We start from the raw sequence: 23,954 nt of genomic DNA, 5'->3' as shown, positions 1-23,954 counted from the left end.
CAGTGTACAGGAGAGTGGTTGAAAGATTTTTGCCCCGTACATCCCAGGTGTATATGAACTAGAAGTTTATTTTCTAAAGAGGATAAAACAAAGATCATGAGGAACTCCAAGTAGAGTTGAGGCTGTGAGAGTCATAGAATGATGGGTTTACATACACCTGTTTGCTTTATACCACTTTGCTCTTCTGAAAGAAATCTGAAGAGGATTTTTGCTTGTACAAAACAAGGTGAGGAGCAAAAATGGCATTCAGCATTTGTTTTGCATGGAGCTGTTAAGAGGCAGGGGGCACCCTGAGCAGTGGGAGTGGCACCACCAAGCTCCTTCCTGGGAACTACACTCAGCATCTCATCAAGCCACCATAGTTTTGAGCTGTGTCTGTGAGAATCTATGCTTTATCTTGATTTATTCTGTGCATTTGTTAGCAGGTGTGCTAAGGTTACTGCTTCTTTGCTTTATGTCATTTCGGCTTTCAAAAGGTTTCATAGGAAAGTTCTGTTTTTAAATAGCCAGTGCTTAGTCGCTCAGTCATGTCCGGCTCTTTGCGAACCCAGGTTCCTCTGTCCATGCGGATTCTCCAGGCAATGTACTGGAGTATGTTACCATCTCCTCCTCCAGAGGATCTTCCCAACCCAGGGATGGAATACAGGTCTCCCGCATTTTGGGCAGATTATTTACTGTCTGAGCCACCAGGGAAGCCCAAGAATACTGGAGTTTTGGATAGCCTATCCGTTCTCCAGGGGATCTTCCCGCCCCAGGAATCAAACTGGGATCTCCTTCATTGCAGGTGGATTCTTTACCCGTAGAACTACCAGGGAAGCCAGAGAAACCTGTATTTCTAGTTTTCTTCCCCTTCTGAACAGGACACTGGAAGAGAATTATCTGCATAATCTGACCTATAATACCATCCAGAGAAGGATTTAAGGATATTGACACTAGGTGGTATCCATTAAAGAGGCCGATAATAGTGAAACTCTGCAATGATACTGGCAGTTAATAATATGTAATGATTCTAGTGCCCCATTCTTAAAGATTAAAGAACAGCCAAAGATCACAAACTGTTTGAGAAAAGCTTATATTAAAGACAAATACAAAACATCCAAAGAAAGAAAAAGTTGCAAGAAACAAAGTTGATTTAGACAGAAGAAAAATTGATAAGAAATTATCATTAATGTCTCATAGATATTAGGGATTAGAAGAGATCTTGCTTCCATGAAATAAACACAAGAGTGTTAATAATAGCAGACCATTCAGGAACAACAACAAGCCTTGGAAACTAAAAGTATGACAGAAATGAAAATATCAAAAGAAAGCTTGCAAGGTAAATCTGAGGAAATTTCCCCATAAATAGAGCAGATAAAAAAAGACAGGATACAGGAAAGAAAGGTTTAAAACAGATGGGTTACCCAGTAAGTCTAACCACTAAATGCAAATCTAAGTGGTGAGAAGGCATTACATCATAGTTGAATTGACATAGTTTTTTTCCCTTTCTTAGTGGTTCTTATCACAGTACTGCATCCTATAGTTAATGCAATCTTAAATTTGATAAAATATAACTATTACAGTGTTTCAGCTATCAGTAAGGTTTATAAACTTATAGTAAACTTCATGTTTACATTCAGACAACAAAACTTCATAGCATATGGTAAGATATGAACACAGAGTGATGTGAATGTAGTACGGGCATGTAGGAGAGCTGCCTTTCTGTATGAACATGAGCCGAGTTCTCATCTTCCATGGTGAGAGGCCAGTAGATTATGTTAAAACAGAAAAACCGGGAAGCAGCAATATAAGCACAGTATTTAGTGATACAGAGATCAATACCCAAAAGGAAGTTAAAAGAGATGAAATGAGTGCTTCTGGGGAGCAGGAAATAGTGCCACATGGGTACTATTTTTCACATGGTAGTTTGAATATTTTCTTTTTCCCCCCTGTGTGTGTAGTTGTTATGTTTTCCCTCAGTTTTATTAAGATATGATTGACAGACAGCACTGTATAAGTTTAAGGTGTACAGCACAATTTGATTTAAATACATCATGAAATGATTTTAACAGTAAGTTTAGTGAAAATCCATTATCTCATATAGATACAAAATTGAAGAAATGGAAACAGTTTTTCCTTGTGTTGTAAATTATATCTCTAGTAGTTACTTGTAACTGCAAATCTGTACCGTTTGACTACTTTATTCAATCTCCCCTCCTTCCACCTACCCCCAGCACCTAGTAACCACAAATCTGATCTTTTTTTCTATAAGTTTGCTTTTTTGGTGTGTTTTTCAGGTATAAATAGCCTACAATACTCTATTAAGTTTCAGATACACAGCATAGTGATTCAATATTCTATACATTTCAAATGATTACCATGCTCAGCCTTAGTTATAATATGTTACCATACAAAGATATTACATAATTATTGACTATATTGCCTACACTGTCCTTTTTGTACATTTCAAACCTGTTGGTACTTTGCAACTGGAAATTTATACCTCTTAATTTCCCTCACCTATTTCTTTCCTCTCCTACCCCATTCTCCACTGGCCACTATCTGATTGTTTCCTATATCCTATTTTATGTTTGTTTAATTTGCTTTGGTTTTTAGATTCCACCTATAAGTGACATTGTACAGTATTTGTGTTTCTATGTCTGATTTATTTCACTTAGCATAATACTAAGTCCATCCATGTTGTCACAAATGGCAAGATTTCATTCTTTATAGGGGTAGCATTCCATTGTATTTGTATAGCACATCTTAATCTTCATCCACTGATGAACACTTAGGTTGGCTATTGTAAAAACAATGCTGAAATGGACATAAGAGTGCAGACATGTTTTATGATTAGTGTTTTTGTTTTCTTTGGATTAATTACCCAGAAGTGAAATTGCTGGATTATATGATAGTTCTATTTTTTAAAAATTTCAAGGAATCTCCACACAGTTTTCTATGATGGCTGCACCAATTTGAATTTCCACCAATAGTGCATGAGAATTCCCTTTTCTCCATTCTTTGCCAACATCTGTCATTTGTTGTCTTTTTGGTAGTAGCTGTTCTGAATAATGTGAGGTGTTATCTCATTGTGGTTTTGATTTATACCCTGTTGATTAGTGATGTTGAACCACTTTTCATGTGCCCGTTGGACATCTGTAGTTCTTTGGAAAAATGTCTATTTAGATCCTCTGCCCATTTTTTAAATGGTTCTTTTTTATGTTGAGTTACATGAGTTCTTTGTATACTTTAGATACTAATCCTTTATCAGATATATAGTTTGCAAATATTTATCTGTTCAAAGGGAAACTTTTCATTTTGTTGATAGTTTCCTTTGCTTTGAAAAATCTTTTTTACTTTGTTGTAGTTAAATTTGAGCTTTTCTGGTGGCTCAGTGGTAAAGAATCCACCTTCCAATGCAGAAGACATGCGTTTGATCCCTGGGTCGAGAAGATCCCCTGGAGAAGGAACTGGCAACCCACTCCAGTATTCTTGCCTGGGAAATCTCATAGAGTGAGGATCCTGGCAGGCTACAGCCCATGGGGTTGCTAAGAATCAGGCATGACTTACCAACTAAATAGCAACAACAGCAAAGTTACATTTATTTTTCTTTTTCCCCCTTTATTTAAAAAAAAAAATTTCTAAGACCAGTATCAAAGAGTATATACTGCCTGTGTTTTCTTCTGGAGGTTTATGGTTTTAGGTCCTACATTTAAATCTTTAATTCATTTTGAATTTCTTTTTGTTCATGGTATAAGTAAGTAGTCTAGCTTTGATTCTTTTGACTGTAGCTGTTCAGTTTTCCTCATACCATTTTTTGAAGAGGCTATCTTTACTGCATTATATATTCTTGCTTCCTTTGTAGAATAGTAACTGTTCATGTAAGTACAGATTCATTTCCAGGTTCTCTCTTCAGTTTCATTGATCAATGTGTCTGTTTTTGTGCCAGTATCATACTCTTTGGGCTTCCCTGGTGGCTCAGATGGTAAAGAATCTGCCTGCTACACAGGAGACCCAGGTTTGATCCCTGAGTTGGGAAGATCCCCTGGAGAAGAGAATGGCAACCACTCTAATATTCTTGCCTGGAGAATTCCATGAACAGAGAAGCCTGGTGGGCTATACAGTCCATGGGGTCACAAAGAGACACGAATGAGTGATAAACAGACATCATACTCTTGATTGTTGTAACTTTATCATATAGTTTGAAATCAGGGAGCATGATACTTCCAGCTTTGTTCTTTTTTCTCAAGATAGTTTTAGCTATTTGGGGTCCTTTGTGTTTCCATACAAGTTTTGTGAAAATTGCCATTTGTATTTTGATAGTAATTGCACTGAATCTATAAATTACCTTGGGTAGTATGGTCATTTTAACAATATTAATTCTTCAAATCCATGAGCACCATATAGCTTTCCACCTGTTTGTGTTGTTTTTAATTTCTTTCATCAGTGTCTTAAAGTTTTCCAGGTACAGGTATTTCACCTTCTTAGATTTATTTTTAGGTATTTTGTTCTTTTTGATGCAATTGTAAATGGATTTTTTTCCTAGTTTCTTCTTCAGATAGTTTATTGTTAATGTCTGGAAATGCAATAGATTTCTGTATATTAAGTTTGTATCCTGCAACTTTACTAAATTAATTGATGAGTTCTAGTATTATTTTGGTGGTGTCTTTAGGATTTTCATGTTGTCTTCAAACAGTGACAGTTTTACTTTTCCTTTTCAATTTAGATATCTTTAATTTATGTATTTTTGTCTGATTCCTGTGGCTAGGACTTCCAATTCTATGTAGAATAAAAGTGGCAAAAGTGGGCATCACTGTCTTATTCCTGATCTGGGAGAGAGTTTGAATATTTTTTTTAAACACTTTTTGTAGAATTATAGACTTTTCAAACTATGTGGCTATGTTTTTTTTTTTTTTTAAAGAAATGCATATCTGGAAAAAGTCACCTGGATCATACCACCGGCTTCAAGATTTTTAAAAAATAAACCCATTCCTTATATTAATATCTTGCCATGACAAGCCTCTTACATTGGGAAGCTTAATTGTCATGAAAGTTGTCACCAAATTCTAGAGCTGGAAAAATCCTAGCTAGGTCTTCTGATTGAACAGTGTATTTAATATAGAATAAATCACATTGAGAGAGGAGAAATGATTCACCCGATGCACATAGTATGGGCCAGGTTTAGGGTCTAGGGCTTCTGACTCCTGACCCAGTGTTCATTCCAGTCAACTGCACTGACTCTTGATCACTTGTATATGTTTCATTGCTCGATATAAATTCAGTATATTAGGGGACTGTTTGGAACCTTGTGAAAGATACAACATTGCTCTCTATTAAAGGCTGACAAGAAGGAGGGGTTCTGAAGATGTCACACCAGCCACTGAAAGCCAGATCTTGTTGGGAAGTCCTCTACCAATTGTGGGAATACCATGAGACGTATACTATGTAAATCTTGCTGTAGTCTGGTTTCAGGAATAAATACTAACAGTGTTGTCAGTAAGGACTGTGTCTTAAGAGAAGGATTTGTGCATAATATTGTGAAGGTGGCAGGTCAGAAACCCTTAGGTGGGCAGGCTAATTGAAATTTCATGGCTGTTGAAGACGAATTGCCTTTTCTGACCTGTGGGTCCTCCTGAGTTTAATGATGTGTTATAGTTCCATGGGACAGAGCTGTTAGGATGAATGCAGTCCTAAGGTGAGTTTCTGATACCAAGCGAGGGGCTTGCTTGACTGGCAAGACCTGATGTATTCTGAGACCCACCTTCATGTTAAAAATACTATGAATAAGAGCAGTATAAACACCCAAATGGTATAATAGTTTAATGAAGTGATACCATTAATAAGAAAAGCTGACTTAGGAAATATAAAAGTACAAAAATGAAGCTGTCTTGAAATATTAAAGAATGTTTATAAGCATCAGAATTTCATCTGGTAACAGATACTTTCTCAGGGTTTTTCCAAAAAAGAGCTTTTCACTGGGATAATGATCTATACAACTTTTTTCATCATGTCATAAATAAGGTGACCAAGTACACCTGTAATATTTAACTATGATTTATATAGCTTTGAAACATTCTAATGCTGTATGGTTCAAATTTATTAATTATCTTTGAAAAATGCTTTGAAACCAACTTCCATAATTGGACTGTTTCAAAATCTTGGTCTGTTTTTTAAACTTATATTTCAAGATCATAGTTTATCTCTTTAAAAATCTAGTTCTGGTAGTGGGTTAGATTTGTGAGTTATTTAATGGAAAAAAATGGGTTTATGCAAAAATTGTAGATACCTCCCACCCTTTTGTCCTTGACTGTAAAAAAATGAAAGAGAGAAAACTGAGGGAAAAATAAGATGTTCTACAAATAAATGACTGTGTGCAAACAACTGGATTGATAACTGTAAAACAGAATAAGAACCAGAAGATGTAGTTCTACAAACTAGTGGGTTTTTTTTTTTAAATAAAAGATTATTCTGCAGTGGTGTTTTTGAGACACATGCAAAATTTGTTTTCAAATCTCTTTGCACATCTTTTGGCTCTCATCAAATCTGTAAAGCTTATCAATTTGGCATTTTTTCAGATCAACATAAGTCAGTCTCAGAAAGCAAATAATGATTGATTTTTAAAGCAGAGAGAGTTTTCAACTTGTTGCTGTTATTTTGATAATGCACCTAACTATGTGTATATGTCTTCCTTTACTTTCCTTGCTCCACAGGTTTGCCATCAGCAAATTTGGCTGCACCTAACCTCACCGTGGAGGAGGGAAAGTCTATCACATTATCTTGTACTGTTGCAGGTGACCCAGTTCCGAATTTGTACTGGGATGTCGGTAATCTGGTTTCCAAGCATATGGTAAGTCTTGTGTTTGTATGTTTGTAGAGATGAGAATATCTCAGAACTTGAGATTGTATTAACCTAGTGATGATCATTTAATATTTTATAGGGCCACAGAGAGAGGTTTACAATGAGTTCTGTTGTGTATTTACTTTCTGTCTATTCTTACTAAACAAAGACTAAGGCAGATTGTATTTTAGTTATGTATGCTTCATAGATTGGAAGTCTATAGGTCTCTAGTAAGCTTTTTGTTTCATCATGAGCAAGGTGAGTGACTCTCACTGTGGTTTTTTCCCTTCGAGGAAGGTAAGTAGGAATTCAAGGATTAAATCAGCTTCACACGTTTATAATTAAAGTCTGGAGATAAGAGAATAACGTCTGAGTTGCCCCTTTTATTGAGCTTGATTAGACTGGAATTTTTTTTCTAATGTTACAGATGATTTTCTCTAGTTAGGGGAAGAAATGCCAAATCTTCTCACTATTGGGTTCAGTTCTAATCAAGATTATTTTTGTCTGTTAATTCATTTGTAGAATGAAACAAGCCACACACAGGGCTCCTTAAGGATAACTAACATTTCATCTGATGACAGTGGAAAGCAAATCTCTTGTGTGGCAGAAAATCTTGTAGGAGAAGATCAAGATTCTGTCAACCTCACTGTACATTGTACGTAATCAGATCAACGTGTGTTTTTAATAGAAAAGATCGTGGACACACCCGCATTTGTGGTTGGGGACCTCTGCTGCTTTGTGCGTTAAAAAAGTATATGCAGTGTTTTCTGCGTCCTTAATTAACAAATGCTACCAGCTCCTTCCATTCCTTCTATTTCTGCTAATCTCTCTTGTTCATGTGTTGTCTTTAAGCTTCTTTTTCGATCTTAAACTTATCCTTTTGTGCCTTATCTTGTCTTTTCTTGATAGAACATATTTTGAGCTGGTTATCTTCCTTTTGTTAATAACTTGTAGTTTAAATTTTGATAAACTAGTTTCTAAATTTTGTTCTCTCTAAAAGCAATATGAACCTTTAAAGTTGTGATACCTAAAGTATTGGGCTGGCTGTTCATATTCAATATATTGTTGATACAAAAAATAAACCTCATTAGTTTGACATCAAGCTTCTGTGGGAAGTGGAAGGAATACTACTAAAATGGCTGAAAATTATTATTACCTGCAAAAAACTTCTATTATTATAATTGCTTTGAGTTTCTGTCTTCTGAAGATAAAGGATATTAATGTTTCTTTAGTATATGTACATTGTTTTCCAGTATTGTAAACAATGCAATGTATATCTTAATATTCCAGATTGTTTCATTCAATGTGAATGATGTACATATTCAGTAAAAAAATACATACTCTTCACATCATTGCAAATTCTGAGCTGCCATGGTATAAATTAATGAGGTTTTACTCTGAATTAGGATTTGGCTGAGAAAAACACGAGTGTGCACAAGTATGAATGTGCATTATACACACGTGGACACAGGTGTTGGTACACTGATTAGCATTCACTCATAACACACATTCCTTATGTGACTGTTGGAGTGAAGGATTGAAATCACCAACCTTTTGCCAGTGTCAATACTACCCCGATGCCCAGAAGGCCCGGGACTGATCATTTCTCATGATTTTGACCAATCTTGAAGTCAGTGTCATCCCCAAACATGTACAACCAAGCTTCCAACTTTATGTCCTTAAATCAACACCTCACAAAAAGCACATTAGAGTGTGGTGGCAGGAAGAAGTGGGGCCTGGGCATATGGGGACCTGGGCTGGTGGGAGGAAGGTAAGTATTGTCCCTCCCCTATTGTGATCCTTGTGTTTGTCACACAGACCTACAAATAAGGGCACTCCAATTCAAATGTTTTTCAGTTTAGGTTAATATCTATGTAGACTCCCTGGTCTGGAGAGCTGGTCTAGTCTATCAAGGTTTAGATAATGAGAAATAAGTGATAGGGAATATTAACAACTGAGAGATCCTTTGCAGTGACCCATTCAGATGTCTTTGTTGCCAGGCTATGATTTCCCCACTTTGTGTGATGAACATGTACAACCAGGAAGTGATGCACGAAGGGAAGTGCATTAGGAGTTCTGGATGCCTGGTTCAGATTTTCCTCACTCAGTAACCTTGGCCAAGTCACTTAACCTCATAGCACTTGGGTTTTTTCATCTGAAAAAATGATACTATTAGGTCTCAAAGGTCTTTTCCTGTCCTCAGTTTTATACTTATCAAAGTCAGACCACATGAAAATGGACCACATGAATCCCACTTAAGAGGGATTTTAAGTGTCTTCACTTAGGATAAGTACTCTGTTTAAAGATGCTACCTGATAATGTTTGTTTCCCTTAAGAATAAAGTGCTTTATATTTAATTTAAAAATAATCTCTAGTTTGTTTTTCAGGTTTAGATAGGACCTCAGACATTTAAAGGATCAAAACTTTGATGCATCTGAAATTCTAGAAAAAATGGACTATACTGTAATGAAAAGTGATGCTTTTAAAGAGCATTTACTATTGACAGTGAAAAATATATTAATTTATCAGACTTTATAATAATCAGTCAACATCAGGAGTAACATTCTTTGCATTGACCAGTTTTATTTCTTTTGGAAAATTTATGTGAGATCCAGGCTTCAAGCAAGATTTCCAAAGTCATTTTTGTCATTGTATTATTTAGCGAAGCCCTGTAAGAATAGTGGTCCTCAATGTTTTGGTGATTAATCTCCATAATATCAAGGCATATGTGTTAGAAACCAAAGTCAACTTCAAATGAGCCCTTTCCACTGTCAGAAATCACTGGGATCTGTTTGGAGTTGATTCTCACACTGAATAGGTGTAAAGATGCCTATGATGCGTGGATCTTAGGCAGAGCAGGGAAAGGATTCTTTCTGAAGCTCTCTGTAAAAGTTAAATCAAACTTGATGATGATACAAAATATTGATGGATTCCAGAGTTGCGGGTCATACGTTTTCTTAAACCAAACAATGGTTGAGTAAGACCCCCCCTGTCTATGACACAGAGATTTGGAGATGGGGAGAATTCTGAGCTTTCTGATGCTATTAACTCTCTCTTTTTCAATTTAGTTGCTCCAACTATCACATTTCTCGAATCTCCAACCTCAGACCACCACTGGTGCATTCCATTCACTGTGAAAGGCAATCCCAAGCCAGCGCTTCAGTGGTTCTATAACGGGGCAATTTTGAATGAGTCCAAATACATCTGTACTAAAATCCATGTTACCAATCATACGGAGTACCACGGCTGCCTCCAGCTGGATAACCCCACTCATATGAACAATGGGGACTACAAGTTAGTAGCCAAGAATGAATATGGGAAGGATGAGAAACAGATTTCTGCTCACTTCATGGGCTGGCCTGGAATCGATGATGGTGAGTACCTGATGTTTTTGCATCTGGAGAGGACTAGTGTGTATCACTCAACTATTGACAACATCATGAATACAATAAACCACTCCCAAACCCAGTGGCTTGAAGCAAACATTTCATCTTGCTCATGGGCCTGTAGATCAGCTAGGGAAATTTTGTTGCATGTGTGTTTTTTCTGGGGTGCAGGGTGCAGAAATAGAAGCTACACAGGAGATCTACTTCTTAGGATAAATACAAAGTACAACAGGACAGCAAAAAAAAAAAATAATAATGCAAGGCTTTATAAGGCTTCCTTTTGGGATTGGCACAGAGTTTCTTCAACTTATATGCCATTGGCCAAAGCAAGTCATAGGTCCAAGGGCAGGGCCTCATACTCCTCCCATGGAGGTGATAGGGATGAATAATTTGAACAATATTCTGAGAACACACACATTATTTTTCTCTCAAGTGTTATATGAGATTTTGTACCCACAGTGACAAAATACAGGCAAATCTGTGAGCAGGTGAACTGAATTTGGTCGGCTCATGCGCTGTTTGAGATATGTTTTAACCATTTGGGATTCAGAATCCTGCTCCCTCATCTGTGGCAGAGAAACCAACATTGTGGAATGTTTTGCTTACCTGGGCTGACTGAGTTAAGGCATCTGCTGATAGAACCCTGAATTATTTTCCTAAGAGTGGTACTAGTTCCCATCTGACCAATGGTTTGAATTGGGAAAAGGATGGCTGGTGCTGGGAGTCCAGTCCATGGTCAGCAGAAGAATTTCAGTGGGAGCCCCAGTAACAGCAGGGACAATATCATGCGTTTACTTTCTCCAGACACTCTTGTTCAGTGAAAGTATTCTTATTTGCTTGATCGTATTGCCCAAATACCTGATACCATTGTGGAGGCTAAGCCATGTGTTTGGCTACTGGGACCTGTTCATGATTAGAATTCCTCACCATAACAGCTCTGAATTAATCAAAGCCACACAAAGCCAGCCTTGCAGAGAGAAGGGAAAATAGAGACTTGGAGGCCAGTGGGGCAGGGGCTGATTGGGCAGCAGGTACTAGTATGGCTTCCAGGACAGCCCCGTGGACAAAGGTGATAGCTGCCAAGCCACTTTCACCAAATGAGAGTGCAATAATTCTCGTTACACAGTCCATCTTCCTGTTATCCTGGTGTTTATTCAGCAGCTTTTTAAATGCACCAGCTTCCTGAGCGTGCTCAAAATGGGATTTGAATTATATAAGTTTGATTTACAAACAGCCTTTCAGGAGCACATAAAACAAGCTATGTTTGGATGCCTTACCCAGACACCCTGGCAGTTGTTGTCTGTTTCATTAAATCTTCCTCTTAATTGAGAGTTTAGTTGCTTGGCTACATTCGCTGTAGTAAATCGCTAGATTACTGTGTTCATTTTCCTCCTGCATATTTGTGGGAATAACAGCTTTATAGTTAAATCCAGAATCTTTGCTTCTGGGACAACAGTTTTTTGTATGTTTTTAAATGAACATTTTATTTGTGAATAATTTTAAATCTACAGAAAAGTTACAGAGATGGTACCGAGAGTTCACAGCTACCCCTCACCTGATTTCCCTGTTGCTAACATCTTGCATTGCTTACTTTTGTCAAAACTAAGAAACTGACGTCACGTTAGTACATTATTCTCATCTAAACTTAAGGATTTATGTGAATTTCGCCAACAACTGGCTTCTGAAACTGTTGGAGGTGAACTTGATTCCAGGTTGAAGGTCTGGCATTTAAAAGTTTTAGAAGTGGTTTGTATGCTTTGATATGAGCACTGTTCTGTCAGTGTAAAACCAGAAGCTTCTATTTTAGATAGGATTTTTATGTGCTTTCTTTTGAACATTTCTGTACAGTACCAATATTTGGTACAGTTTAACTCATCTTATCCATGTGGCCTCATTTTTATCGATGGCTTTTGTTAGTTTTAATTTAGCTAGTGATTGGAAAGAGTGGTTCTCTGGTCTAAGTATAGCTTGAAGTTTCTCAAGTATTCCCTTAAAAGGAAATAATCATTTATTTATCTACAACAAAAATTAAGCCATATTTTTTTAAAGATGTTCTTTCCCTTTCTTTTCATTTATTATTTTTATCAGATCTTTAAAATAAATATGGCTTTAGAAAAGACTGATTTTTATTTCACTCTAATTATTTACTCAAGGACCCACTATCAGGGAGTAATAAATGAAAGTGGAAATGAAAGAGACTTGGCCTAGGGTGATAGTGGATATAAATGGCCCGTATGGGCCATAAACCAGTGAGACCAGTTAAGAGACTGACCTCACTTGGCTTGTATGGTAGAATCTTTGTGGATATTTATGCAATTTGTAGCCCTAGCCTACAGATAATGGCTTTTCTTAGAAATGCTTTCTTTCCCTCTTAACTTCCCTGAAAATTAAAGAAAAATTTACAAAGGGAAATATTATATATATGTATATATAATACTATATATATTTAGACCTTGCTGGTCTAAATGTTGGAGAAGGCGATGGCACCCCACTCCAGTACTTTTGCCTAGAAAATCCCATGGACGGAGGAACCTGGTAGGCTGCAGTCCATGGGGTCGCTAGAGTCGGGCACGACTGAGCGACTTCACTTTTACTTTTCACTTTCATGCATTGGAGAAGGAAATGGCAACCCACTCCAGTGTTCTTGCCTGGAGAATCCCAGGGACGGGAAGCCTGGTGGGCTGCCGTCTATGGGGTCGCACAGAGTCGGACACGACTAAAGCGACGCAGCAGGAGCGGCAGCAGGTCTAAATATACATTCTACCTTAAGGTCATGTTTGAGTTTATGGTCCTTCAGTATTTCTGTTGTCATCATACAGTAGTTGATCAAGAAGTTCAGCTCTCCCAAATCTCCATGATACAAAGTTATAGCTACTTTTCCCCCTGGTTGTTTTGATGAGATCCTTTTTTTCACACTGCGAGTTTCTGGACTTACCAGGAACCAGGCAGTCTGGGATTTCTGTGAAGTCAGTTGCATCACTGTATGAATCCAGAAGAATTAAAACAGCAGCTCTTGGGGAGGGAGGAGGGTTCAGGATGGGGAACACATGTATACCTGTGGAGGATTCATTTTGATATTTGGCAAAACTAATACAATTATGTAAAGTTTAAAAATAAAATAAAGTAAAACAAAAAACAAAACAAACAAACAACAACAAAAAACCAAAACAGCAGCGCTTCCATCTTTGGTCGCACGTGTTCCTCATTCAGCTCAGAACTCTGATTTCCATGAAATGGTCGCCTTGTTTAAGAATTCACTCTCTATTTGGAGATAGAGAAGGAAGCATGTTGACAGAAATTAAAACAGGAATAAAAACAGATAAATAAAAAGCACCTAATAATATAAAAATGGGTGAGCATGGAAGAGGATGACTGAACTTAGTGACAGTCCCAATTGCCTTTCACACCGCATGGAGTGGAAACATGGGATGTTGTGGCAGATGCTCCACTTGGAGCAGAGAGACCCCAAGCCAGCATCAGCCAGGCCAAGAGGGTGCCATCTACAGGTGTGAGGATGTGAGACTGGCAGTAAAGATCCCCATGTGTTTCTCCAGAGTGCTGGAACCTTGCAGAGTCTGACACCAGACACTAGCCCCAGCCAGGGTGTTGTAAGGAGGGACAGGTGTTATCAGGTCTTTAGATGTCAGCAGGGCCCAGGTACCAGTCCAGATCATCACTGGCAACTTGACTTGCAACTAAGAAAGGGAGTCAAGACTTTCTAAACACTACATTGATTATTTCTAATCCCATGCTTGGAATTGAACTCAGCTCTGGTCAGTTTGGAGAAGGAAATGGCAACCCACTCCAGTGTTCTTGCCTGGAGAATCCCAGGGACGGGGAAGCCTGGTGGGCTGCCATCTATGGGATCGCACAGAGTCGGACACGACTGAAGCGACTTAGCAGCAGCAGCAGCAGCTGGTCAGTTTTGAATTATATTTAAAGTACAACAAGGAACTTTCTGCTTCAAAATGCATCTGAAGAACAGTGATTTTTATCTTTCTAGCACATGGAAGAGCACAGCTGGTGACAGTCAAATTTATTTCCTTTCCTCTTGGTTTTCCATTGTCCCTTTACTATTTAGTCACTTCTTGGTCTACTAGAACAGTAGCATCCTGCTCTTTGTTACACATTAATGGTTGAGTTTTAATTGTTTTTTAATCTTATTTTATTTTTTAAGACACATTTCTGGGGCTCATCTCTAGCAATTCTGATTCTGTGGTTCCAAGGTGAGGCTTGGGCTTTGGCATTTTTCGTTTTTGAGATTCCCCAGTGATCCCAGTGTGCAGCCAAGGGTGAGAGTCACTTGTCTGGGATGGAATTCTGACCCAAGCAAGATTTTTCTGCTCATTGTTGAGTAACAGACAATCCTTGGGTCACTTGAGGTTACAGATGGAATCTCAACTGCGAAACAGGATGTCGCTTCTGAGTTAGAAATCAACTCTGGACTTGATTTAAGGGTCAGTCTCCTCTCCCCTCTCTTCGCAGGCTGGCAGCATGGGGGTGGGGGCTAGAGCTAGCTAATGAGATTTAAGCTTTTGTGCTGCCTGGGTGGAGGGGATGGGCATGGGGATGAAGGGCAGGGAAGTGTACTGGCCAGTGGCTCTGTGCTCTTGGGACCTGGGTGTGTTCAGTGTCGATTCACAGCTCATCTTTCCTGGAGAACTTTGGGATTCCTCTCTCTGCAGCCCGCTCTCCTGAAGCTCCCATGACATAAATGCATCCGTGTTCTGGCTGCTGAAAGTAGCTCCTCCTTCATACCCAGGAATGCAGCTTTGTACTTTGGGGGCTCCCTCTGGCCCTCTAGACTCCCTCACAGACTTCCTTCTGTGCTGCTTCCATCTGGTCCAGGGGAACCCTCATGATCCCTTGTCCTGACAATTCTGGGTGCACAGGTGGAACCCAGATGTCAGCTGCATCCCACCACCACACTTGGCCTGAGCCATCCCTGGCAGAGTCAGCCACTGGTCCTTGCACCTTTCACCTCCAGAGAATACAGGTCATGTTCTCAAGTGCAGCTGTGGAAGCCCCATGGTGGGGTGGTGGTGATGGTGACACTGGTCCCCAAAGAAACTTCTTTATAAGTCCTTCCTTTTTCTCTCCTCTCTGGGACCTTTTAAAATCTCTTCATGAATCAGATATTTCAAAGGACGAGGATTCAGTCCTTGCTTTTGTGAATTCCACCTTTGGTGCTCACTTTGGTGTCGGTTACTAAGGCAGGAAGAGTCTTGCTTAACATCCTGTTGTACTGGAATTCTAGGATTTTGAACAATTTGTCAGGTCTCTCTGGAGGTTTGAGAAACAGAAAATGCTGGGCTACCTACTGGATGGTGATGAAACACAGCCCTTTTTCCCAATAATAGAAAACACTTCAACTACCCATAAGATGATAAAAGACGGAGAAACACTTGGGCTTTCATTACTGTCTCCTGCTTCTCTTTGTGGTTGTCTCTCTTGGCTTCTAATTCCCAGGGATGTCCCTATCCCGCTATTAGGCAGGACCTACTCATGAAAGGAAGGAACCCTATTCAGCTGAAGATATGCGGAAGTTGCAGGCAGTAAAGAAGTAAGCGCTCCTTTGAATGTTCTCTTTTTTGTAGAAGCCTTGAACAGAAAAACTAAGCGGAGTAGATAGAACCTCAAACATTTTCCTTTTTACTTTCAGTGAAATAAACTCCTGTCTCTTGTGTTAATCCACATGACTCACTCAGATCTGGTGTTTGAGCTTGGAATTTTAATCATGGTTATCCCACTCTCCCTGTTATTCAAAGGGAAACTTTGCCACGGTGGGAAGGGTTTGCGACTAGGCTCTGATTCGCCTAAGAGTTGTGTCTTTCGTAACCTCTGTGGCTTTGAGCAATTTTCTTACCACCTCTGAATCTAGCTTTCCTTCTCTGTAAAATGTCAGGTTCTAATACTTACATAAAGGTGATTGTGAAGAGGAATATGTCTGGGCGTGGCCTCAGGGCCCCTCACCTCACACAGGGAGGAGCTCAGTGCTGTCCCCTCCCGGGGGAGGGGCAAGAACATGATGACAGTGTGCCCATCCTCATCTCCCTGGTGTGCCCATCCTCACTTGCCTAGTGTGCCCATCCTCACTTGCCTAGTGTGCCCATCCTCACCTCCCTAGTGCGCCCATCCTCACCTTCCTAGTGCGCCCATCCTCATCTCCCTATTGTGCCCATCCTCACCTCCCTAGTGTGCCCATCCTCACCTCCCTAGTGCGCCCATCCTCATCTCCCTAGTGTGCCCATCCTCATCTCCCTAGTGTGCCCATTCTCACCTCCCTAGTGTGCCCATCCTCACCACCCTAGTGCGCCCACCCTCACCTCCTTAGTGTGCCCATCCTCACCTCCCTAGTGCGCCCATCCTCACCTCCCTAGTGTGCCCACACTCACCTCCCTAGTGCGCCCATCCTCACCTCCCTAGTGTGCCCATCCTCACCTTCCTAGTGTGCCCATCCTCACCTCTCTAGTGCTATGCTCTCCAGCCTTAGGAAGAAACTTGCTGCCCAGAACTGCTTCATCCCAGCTTTGGCTTTGTCCTCACTTATCTGGGGGCTTGGGCTTGCCCAGAGAAGAGGACCCCCGGACTCTGTCACTTGACTACAGGAGCTTTTTAGACTTGGCCTTTTTAGGAGAAAACTGAGTCAGTGTTAGGTTCCTAGAGAGGGTGGGTGTATAATATAATATAAGCTGCCTCAGGTGTCTAAGCTCTCTCCCCTCACCTTCCCATTTGCAGTGGGACCCAGAGATATGCCTCTAGAGACAAACACATCTCTTGCCCTTACCCCTAACATTTTTGCAGTTGTTATTCAGCCCCCTCAATATTTAGATATGCTATTTTCAGGTTTACTCTATGTTTCACTGAAAAAGTACTATCCTCTATGAACACTGGGGTCTTTTGACTTTGGTCACACTTGCCAAGGAATTATAAATCAGGATTTCTCAGCCTTTAATGAGAGATGAGATCTCCCGGGGATCCTGTTAAATGCGGATTCTGATTCCATGATCTGGAGAAGGGCCTGACAATCTGCATTTCTAATGAGCTCCCAGATGGTGCTGCAAATCCATGGACCACACTTGAGTAGTGAAGGCAGTTCATTTACTTCTTCCTTACAAACTCTGGCAAGGGTTGGGGAGGGGCAGTGTGAACACTGGAAGGACTATTCAGGCATTCATTGAGCTTACCTCACTGACTGTCCAAGGGTATTAACTAGGAATAATAAAAACATGGAGTAGTTGTTGCACAGAGAAGCACTCTGATTGGGTTTACCCAAAAGCAGGATGGCTCAGGGCTTCTGGGATGGCTGAGTGGTAAAGAAACTGCCTGCCTATGCAGCAGATGCAAGAGGCTCGGGTCTGATAACTGGGTCAAAGATTCCCTGGAGTAGGAAATGGCAACCCACTCCAGTATTTTTGCTTGGGGAATTCCCTGGTCAGAGGAGCCTGGTGGACTATAGTCCATGAGGTCAAAAAAGTCGGACATAACTTAGCGACTAAGCAACAACAATAACATGATGACTTAAGGAGGCTTAGGAGAGTGAATAAGTAGAGATGGTGGTGCAGGCACACGCATAGAAAGCAAGGGGCTATCTGCAGATTCTCCAAAGAGTCTTCTGTATCCTATTTAGCTTATGTGTCAAAAATAAGACTTGTCTAAGATGAAATTGATCTATTATGTGGCTGTCACTGGAATTCAGTCCCACATATAGAAAAGTTGCTTCATGAACATGAATGTGTGTGGAGACTGAGTGGAGATTAGAAGTGGAGAGGGTGCCCTTTTAAGCAGAATTCTAAGTAGAAATTCACGGCAGAGAGATTGCTTGTGAGGGCCATGTGGAAGAAACCTGGAGCTTTTGCTAGCATCTTCTGATTAGAAAGCACAAGTTCCAAGAATATTCAAGGTCAGGTATTATTGTAAACATGAACACATTGATTGTTTAAGAGTAGATTCTCTTATTGAAATCATGACCCAAATGATGAATGCTTTAGACTTGGAACAAACCTAGCCAGAGTGCTAGATGATAAAATACACAGATTTTAAAGCTTTCCATTCTTTAGGCGGTACATAAAGAGTGTCTCTATGGCCCACTCATTCAGGAAGAATGTCACAGCTCAAGAATGCTCATTCACACAAGCAGTGGGAGTTAGTGACTTATGCTGCCTCATTCGGGAGCAGTTGTCTCCTATGCAAAATGTGCGTCAGAAGCAAACTATAAATATTGGAAGAGCTTTCCCCACAGCTTTTCATTTGTGCCATTTTATCCAAAGATTCATGACGTCTGGATGAACTAGCTCTCCCTACAGCACTTAGAATTGCCCTCGAACTGGCAGATTTAGATTTGGTGTCCTTAGGCCAAAGAATGTAGGGTGAGGAAATTTCTCCAAATGTTATACATTCAGAAAATATAAAGCCCCCCACCCCTACTACTTATTCTTAAGGCTATTTGTCAGGACCCATGTCTTGTCCTGGGAGTGAAAGGCAGAGAAGTTTTGCCTGCTTTTCTGCCTTAAAAACAGAGAAGGGTATGGTTCTGCTATAGACTCATAATAATCATGATAATTAAGATTTATACTTAAATAGCTCTTTTTGTCTCAAGAGGACTAGTGTTAATTAATTACGCCTCCTGAAGCTCCTGAGGAGTTGCCAAGCCAATGCTATTATCCTCTTCTGTCAGATGGAAGGCTCCTTTGTTGTAGAAAAAGGAAAGAGGCTCTCAGTGCTGCAGGCACAGTAGAGATTCAGCCAGAAAAGGACCCAGATGTCTGAACCACTGATGTTTTTGGTCCCTGAGTTCCGCCTGCCATTCTTAGAGGGATGAGAGAAGGCTCTGGAATTCAAAAGCTGGTCTGCCCTGAGTTAGAAAACACTGTTGACAAAGCAAAGGAAAGTTTGTTTGAAAAGAACAAATCTTTTGTTATTCCTTTATCATATGGAATCCTTTGAAATATTTTTAAAAATCACACTAAAGAGAGTCTGCAAAAAGAATTGAACGTCTTAAAAAAATTTTTTTTAAGCGTTAGAGACAAGAAGCCTAAAGGAAAGAAACAGATGTGTCTTCTGATCTCTGCTATTATTTTTATCTCTAGAGCAGAATGGAAAGTGAACCCTCTGGTCAGGCTACCTATCTTCCCCCAAGTTTTTTAATCCTGCAAATGTGTTTTTCTTTTTACAGTAGGTTTTGCAGTTAAAAAATCATAAAGATTTACTCATGAAGGTTTATACAAAGTCGTAAGATTTACTCATGAGCTATAAATGAGATTAGAAGATAGAAATAAATAGGCCCTCACATTAAGCTATTCAGCGTGGACTTAATAGAATGGTGGACGACATTGGTTCGATACTGTTGCGGGAGGAAGTGATTCTGTTATCCATGTTTAGAAGCTTAAATGTCCTCAGGGTCCATGTTTTGGAGGTGCAGACATGGCACGTTGAACACAGAGCTTTGTCAGGAGTGTATGTGTGGTTGTAATACAATCTTCATGGTTCTTTTTCACTTGGGGTTTTTCAGGCTGCACTCTGGACCTGTTAACTCTCTTCCCATAATTTCTGACAACAGGCAGGCCTTAGGTCAGCAACAAGGTACTAGTGAGTGTATTGCCTGGAGGTACTCAACAAACGCTTCAGAAGATAGTACTTGAACATCAGACAAACAGACATGGGCACTTATCTTGTTTTGGTTGGGAAAGAGTTGTGGCTTCTACACTGGAGTGAACCGCGGAGGTAGAGAATGGTCTGCTGCTTGTTTGGAATGCCAGTGGGTTAAGGGAGTCCCAGGAAGTCCATATTTTATTCTGGAGATTCCCAACATGAAGCTTTAGAGCTTGAGCCCACCTCTGTTGCTTCTGTCTGAGATTTCTTAGTTGATGAGAGCTACTAGGATAGTCTTCAAGAAACCATGCCATGTTGTTCTCAGTGGCTTCAGTCATGTCCAACTCTTTGCAACCCCATGGACTATAACCCTCCAGGCTCCCCTGTCCATGGGATTTCCCCTGCAGAATACTGGAGTGGGATGCCATTTCCTCGATCTTCCTGACCCAGGCGTCAAACCCACATCTCTTGCGTCTCCTGCTTTGGCAGGCAGGTTCTTTACCACTGAGCCACTGGGGAAGCCCTCAAGAAACCACGACTCTCTCTCTCTCTCTCGGGGACTTTCCCATTGGTCAGATGGTAAAGAATCTTCTTGCAATGCAGGAGACCCTGGTTCAAGGAACCATAACCCTTCGCAAATCTCCACGACAAGTGCATTACTCAAGTGCATTTCATTGACTTGTTCCCCTCCTATCCTGTGTTTATCTTTTCTCGTTCACTTTTTAATACTGATTATCTCCAACAGTGGTTCCCACCCTTATAATGATACATAGTGAATAAATTTAAACTAAATAAAAGGAACCAGTGAGAAATTAGGCTTTAAAATGGCAGATATCTTCAAATTTTTCCATTGCCAAAAGTCTGAAAAGGAAATGGTGATTTTTTTTCCTGTTTCTGCATTTAATATGATGTTAATAGCTACTAGGGGCTTCCCTAGTAGCTCAGATGGTAAAGAATCCGCCTGCAATGCAGGAGACCCGATTTGATCCCTGGATCAGGAAGATCCCCTGAAGAAGGAAATGGCAACCCACTCCAGTACTCTTGCCTGGAGAATTCTATGGACAGAGGAGCCTGCTGGGCTACAGTCCATGGGATTGCAAAGAGTCGGACACGACTGTGTGACTTTCAACTTTAATAGCTACTGTGCTATTTGCATGTAAACATCATTGAAGCTTAGCTTGACTCAGAAGTTGCCAGAAGCAAAATAATATGCTTGTTAAGCTGGGATCAGCTGGAGTAATGTGACCCTAGCATTTTGTAAAGTCTGGGTCTGTGCATCCATCTGTGTAGCAGGTCTTCTAAACCTTTGTACAGGAAGAGACATTTCTTTCTTTTGATGAGCAAATCCTCATCTGACATAGTACAGTATGGTAGGGAGGAAAAAAAAAATTGTTCCTCCTATGTTGTCTTTCTGTGAGTTTCATAATCTTGTGCTAAATTTGGCTATTTCTGACAATGAAAGTAAAGTGACAATACTTCTCATGCATCTGGGACAATGAAACAAGGAAAATATAGTGCTTTTCAGAATGTGTAGACCTGACGTCATGGTTTTGCTGGTGAACTTGGTAGAAATGCCATGCACTGATATGAATCAAAAGTCTGGAAAAGGACCTGTTTTCCAGGTTCTGAGCTAACCTATTTCCTTTTGATCCCATCCCAAATCCCATTTTTCTGTACCCATTTGCTATATTGAATTGATTCAACATTTTGAATCTTCCTAGGGCTTTGTGTGGAGAAGGCAATGGCAACCCACTCCAGTACTCTTGCCTGGAAAATCCCATGGACGGAGGAGCCTGGAAGGCTGCAGTCCATGGGGTCGCTAAGAGTCGGACACGACTGAGTGACTTCACTTTCACTCTTCACTTTCATGCATTGGAGAAGGAAATGGCAACCCACTCCAGTGTTCTTGCCTGGAGAATCCCAGGGACAGGGGAGCCTGGTGGGCTGCCGTCTATGGGGTTGCATAGAGTCAGACATGACTGAAGTGACTTAGCAGCAGCAGCAGCAGCAGGGCTTTGTGTGAGTAATGAGTTTGGGTATTCCCTTTCTGTGATGAGCCTGAATACACCTGTATATCAGTCATATATGATGAAGTTCATTCATGTGTAGTTTAGATAAATCTGGCTCTGAATCCATAGAGCCTCTTTACTTTCTGATGGAATCAGGTGGTGACTGCATGTGGGGTTGTTGAGGGTATGAGAAGAAATCAGAGTGACTGACTCGTCCCAGTTTTAGCACTTCCTATGTCCAGGGAAGGCCCCCATCCTGGACAAACTGCACAGATTTGCTCAGAACTGTCCCAGTTTTAAAACTTAAAATCCTTGACCTCAGGCCATCTTAGATGGTTGTTTAATCTAGTACAAGTGAGGGTCCACATACTTCAATCCAAATACTTAAGAAATATAATCAAGTTAATGACTTGTTAAATTAAAAAAAATAAGTTCTATTCTCCTACCTTGGGCTTCCCAGGTGGCACTAGTAGTAAAGAATCCTCCTGCAACATACTAGATGTGGGTTCGATCCCTGGGTAGGGAATACCCCTGGAGAGGACATGGCAACCCACTCCAGTATTCTTGCCTAGAGAATCCCATGGACAGAGGAACCTGGAGGGCTACAGTCCATGGGGTCGCAGAGTCGAACATGACTGAAGTGACTTAGTACATTCTGTTACCTTGGCAAATATATATTTACAATGACCTGGAAGCCTGGGTTTGCAGGTCGAATTCTCAGACTCTTGGAGTTCCAAGCAGGAGCAGAGTGGTTTCAGTAGAGCTGGTCCCTGGTCATGGCCCCTGCTCTGGGCTTCTGGTGATATGGTGAGAGCTATATGAAGGGGATGGGTGTGCATGTGGACACCTCAGCCCACCTGTCCTGGCTCACACTCACTCCTCACCCCTCCTTGGGTCTTGTGTCAGAGGGTGCTCACACTGGTGGCATGGCCCCCTGGAGGTGACAGTTGTAGGGGAGGGGCTTACCAGTCCTAGGAAGTTTGTGCAGGGCCATGGTGAGAAAATTCTGGGCTTTGGAGACCTAGAGTGAGGTCCAGAAGTGAGGAGCAGACTCTAGTGGGCAGATGCCTTGCAGATTCAGATTGTATTTTGAGAGACCAGTGGGACAAGATCAGAATGGGATCTTCTGAGGGATGGGATGGGGACAGAGGTGGGAGAGGGGTTCAGGATGGGGAACACATGTACACCCATGGCTGACTCATGTCAATGTATGGCAAAAACCACTACAATATTGTAAAGTAATTAGCCTCCAATTAAAATAAATTAAAAACAAAAGAAAAAAAGTAACAGATTACCGGGCAGTGCAAAAAATGATTTTCTTTCTTGGGATTATAGAACCTTTTCAGCAGTGGTAGAAAATCCTAACTTTGGGGGGACGTCATTAGGTAGGTCCAAGGATGTTGCAAAGAGAAAGGACTTCAGAGGATGGGCAGGTGCCCTGTTAATGACATTCCCAGAGCTTCCATTGAGATATTCCCTTGCTTTATTCACTGAATTCCCCTTCAACCTGCCGGGTCACTTTCAAGAGCCTTCTCAGGAATGTTGTATCAGCTACAAATAATTCTGACAATGTCTATTGATATTTTGTAACTCAAAGCTATTTTGAAATGATGTTTGGGATTATAAAACTCAAAATATAATTGAAAATGACTGGAATGATGACTCTGCATGAATTGACATAGGGTCATCAGAAGTGGCTGTACAGGTTGTGCACTGCACAATTTCAGGTGATTCCATTAACATTGATGACAGTCTTAAGGGCGCCCCCTAGAGTTGTACAAAGCACAGACTGCACAGCAGTATGTAATATCCCTATTTTTTCCCCTGCTAAAATAGGTATCTTCTAGGTGAACCGTATTGAAATTCTGGCTTGAATATTAGGACCACTTTTATTTGGTTCTTCATTTAGATTAATCTTGATTATTTACTAAGAGCTACAAAAACAGAAAATAGGCTCAAGTTTCACTGACTTTAAGTATTTTTCTGCTAAGAGTTCAGAAATGAAATGAGAATCAAGTAAAGTTTATAGTTTACACATTTTATATTTCACACAGTGAGGAAAGACTAAAAGCATAGAAAGTGACTGTGGAAATTCATTTTGTAATCACTTAAATGTTACATCAAATTTTGATTTTAATTCCAAGCAGGCCT

The 23,954-nt window shown here is 40.4% G+C and overlaps 1 protein-coding gene across 7 annotated transcripts in view; it reads left to right on the top strand.

Moving 5' to 3' along the window:
• NTRK2 (neurotrophic receptor tyrosine kinase 2) overlaps positions 1–23,954 on the top strand; it is a 408,028-nt gene that overhangs the window by 60,894 nt on the left and 323,180 nt on the right. For all 7 annotated transcript variants that reach the window (XM_070375397.1, XM_070375394.1, XM_070375396.1 and 4 more), the window contains exons 8-10: positions 6,690–6,826; positions 7,340–7,472; positions 9,886–10,191. In XM_070375397.1, the coding sequence (XP_070231498.1) occupies positions 6,690–6,826; positions 7,340–7,472; positions 9,886–10,191 (576 nt within the window). The remainder of the gene's footprint in view (positions 1–6,689; positions 6,827–7,339; positions 7,473–9,885; positions 10,192–23,954) is intronic.

This window comes from Bos mutus, chromosome 8 (assembly GCF_027580195.1).
Source record: "Bos mutus isolate GX-2022 chromosome 8, NWIPB_WYAK_1.1, whole genome shotgun sequence".
Lineage (NCBI taxonomy): Eukaryota > Metazoa > Chordata > Mammalia > Artiodactyla > Bovidae > Bos > Bos mutus.
Note: the sequence above shows the minus strand (reverse complement) of the source record. Positions and strands in the feature narration are given on the sequence as shown.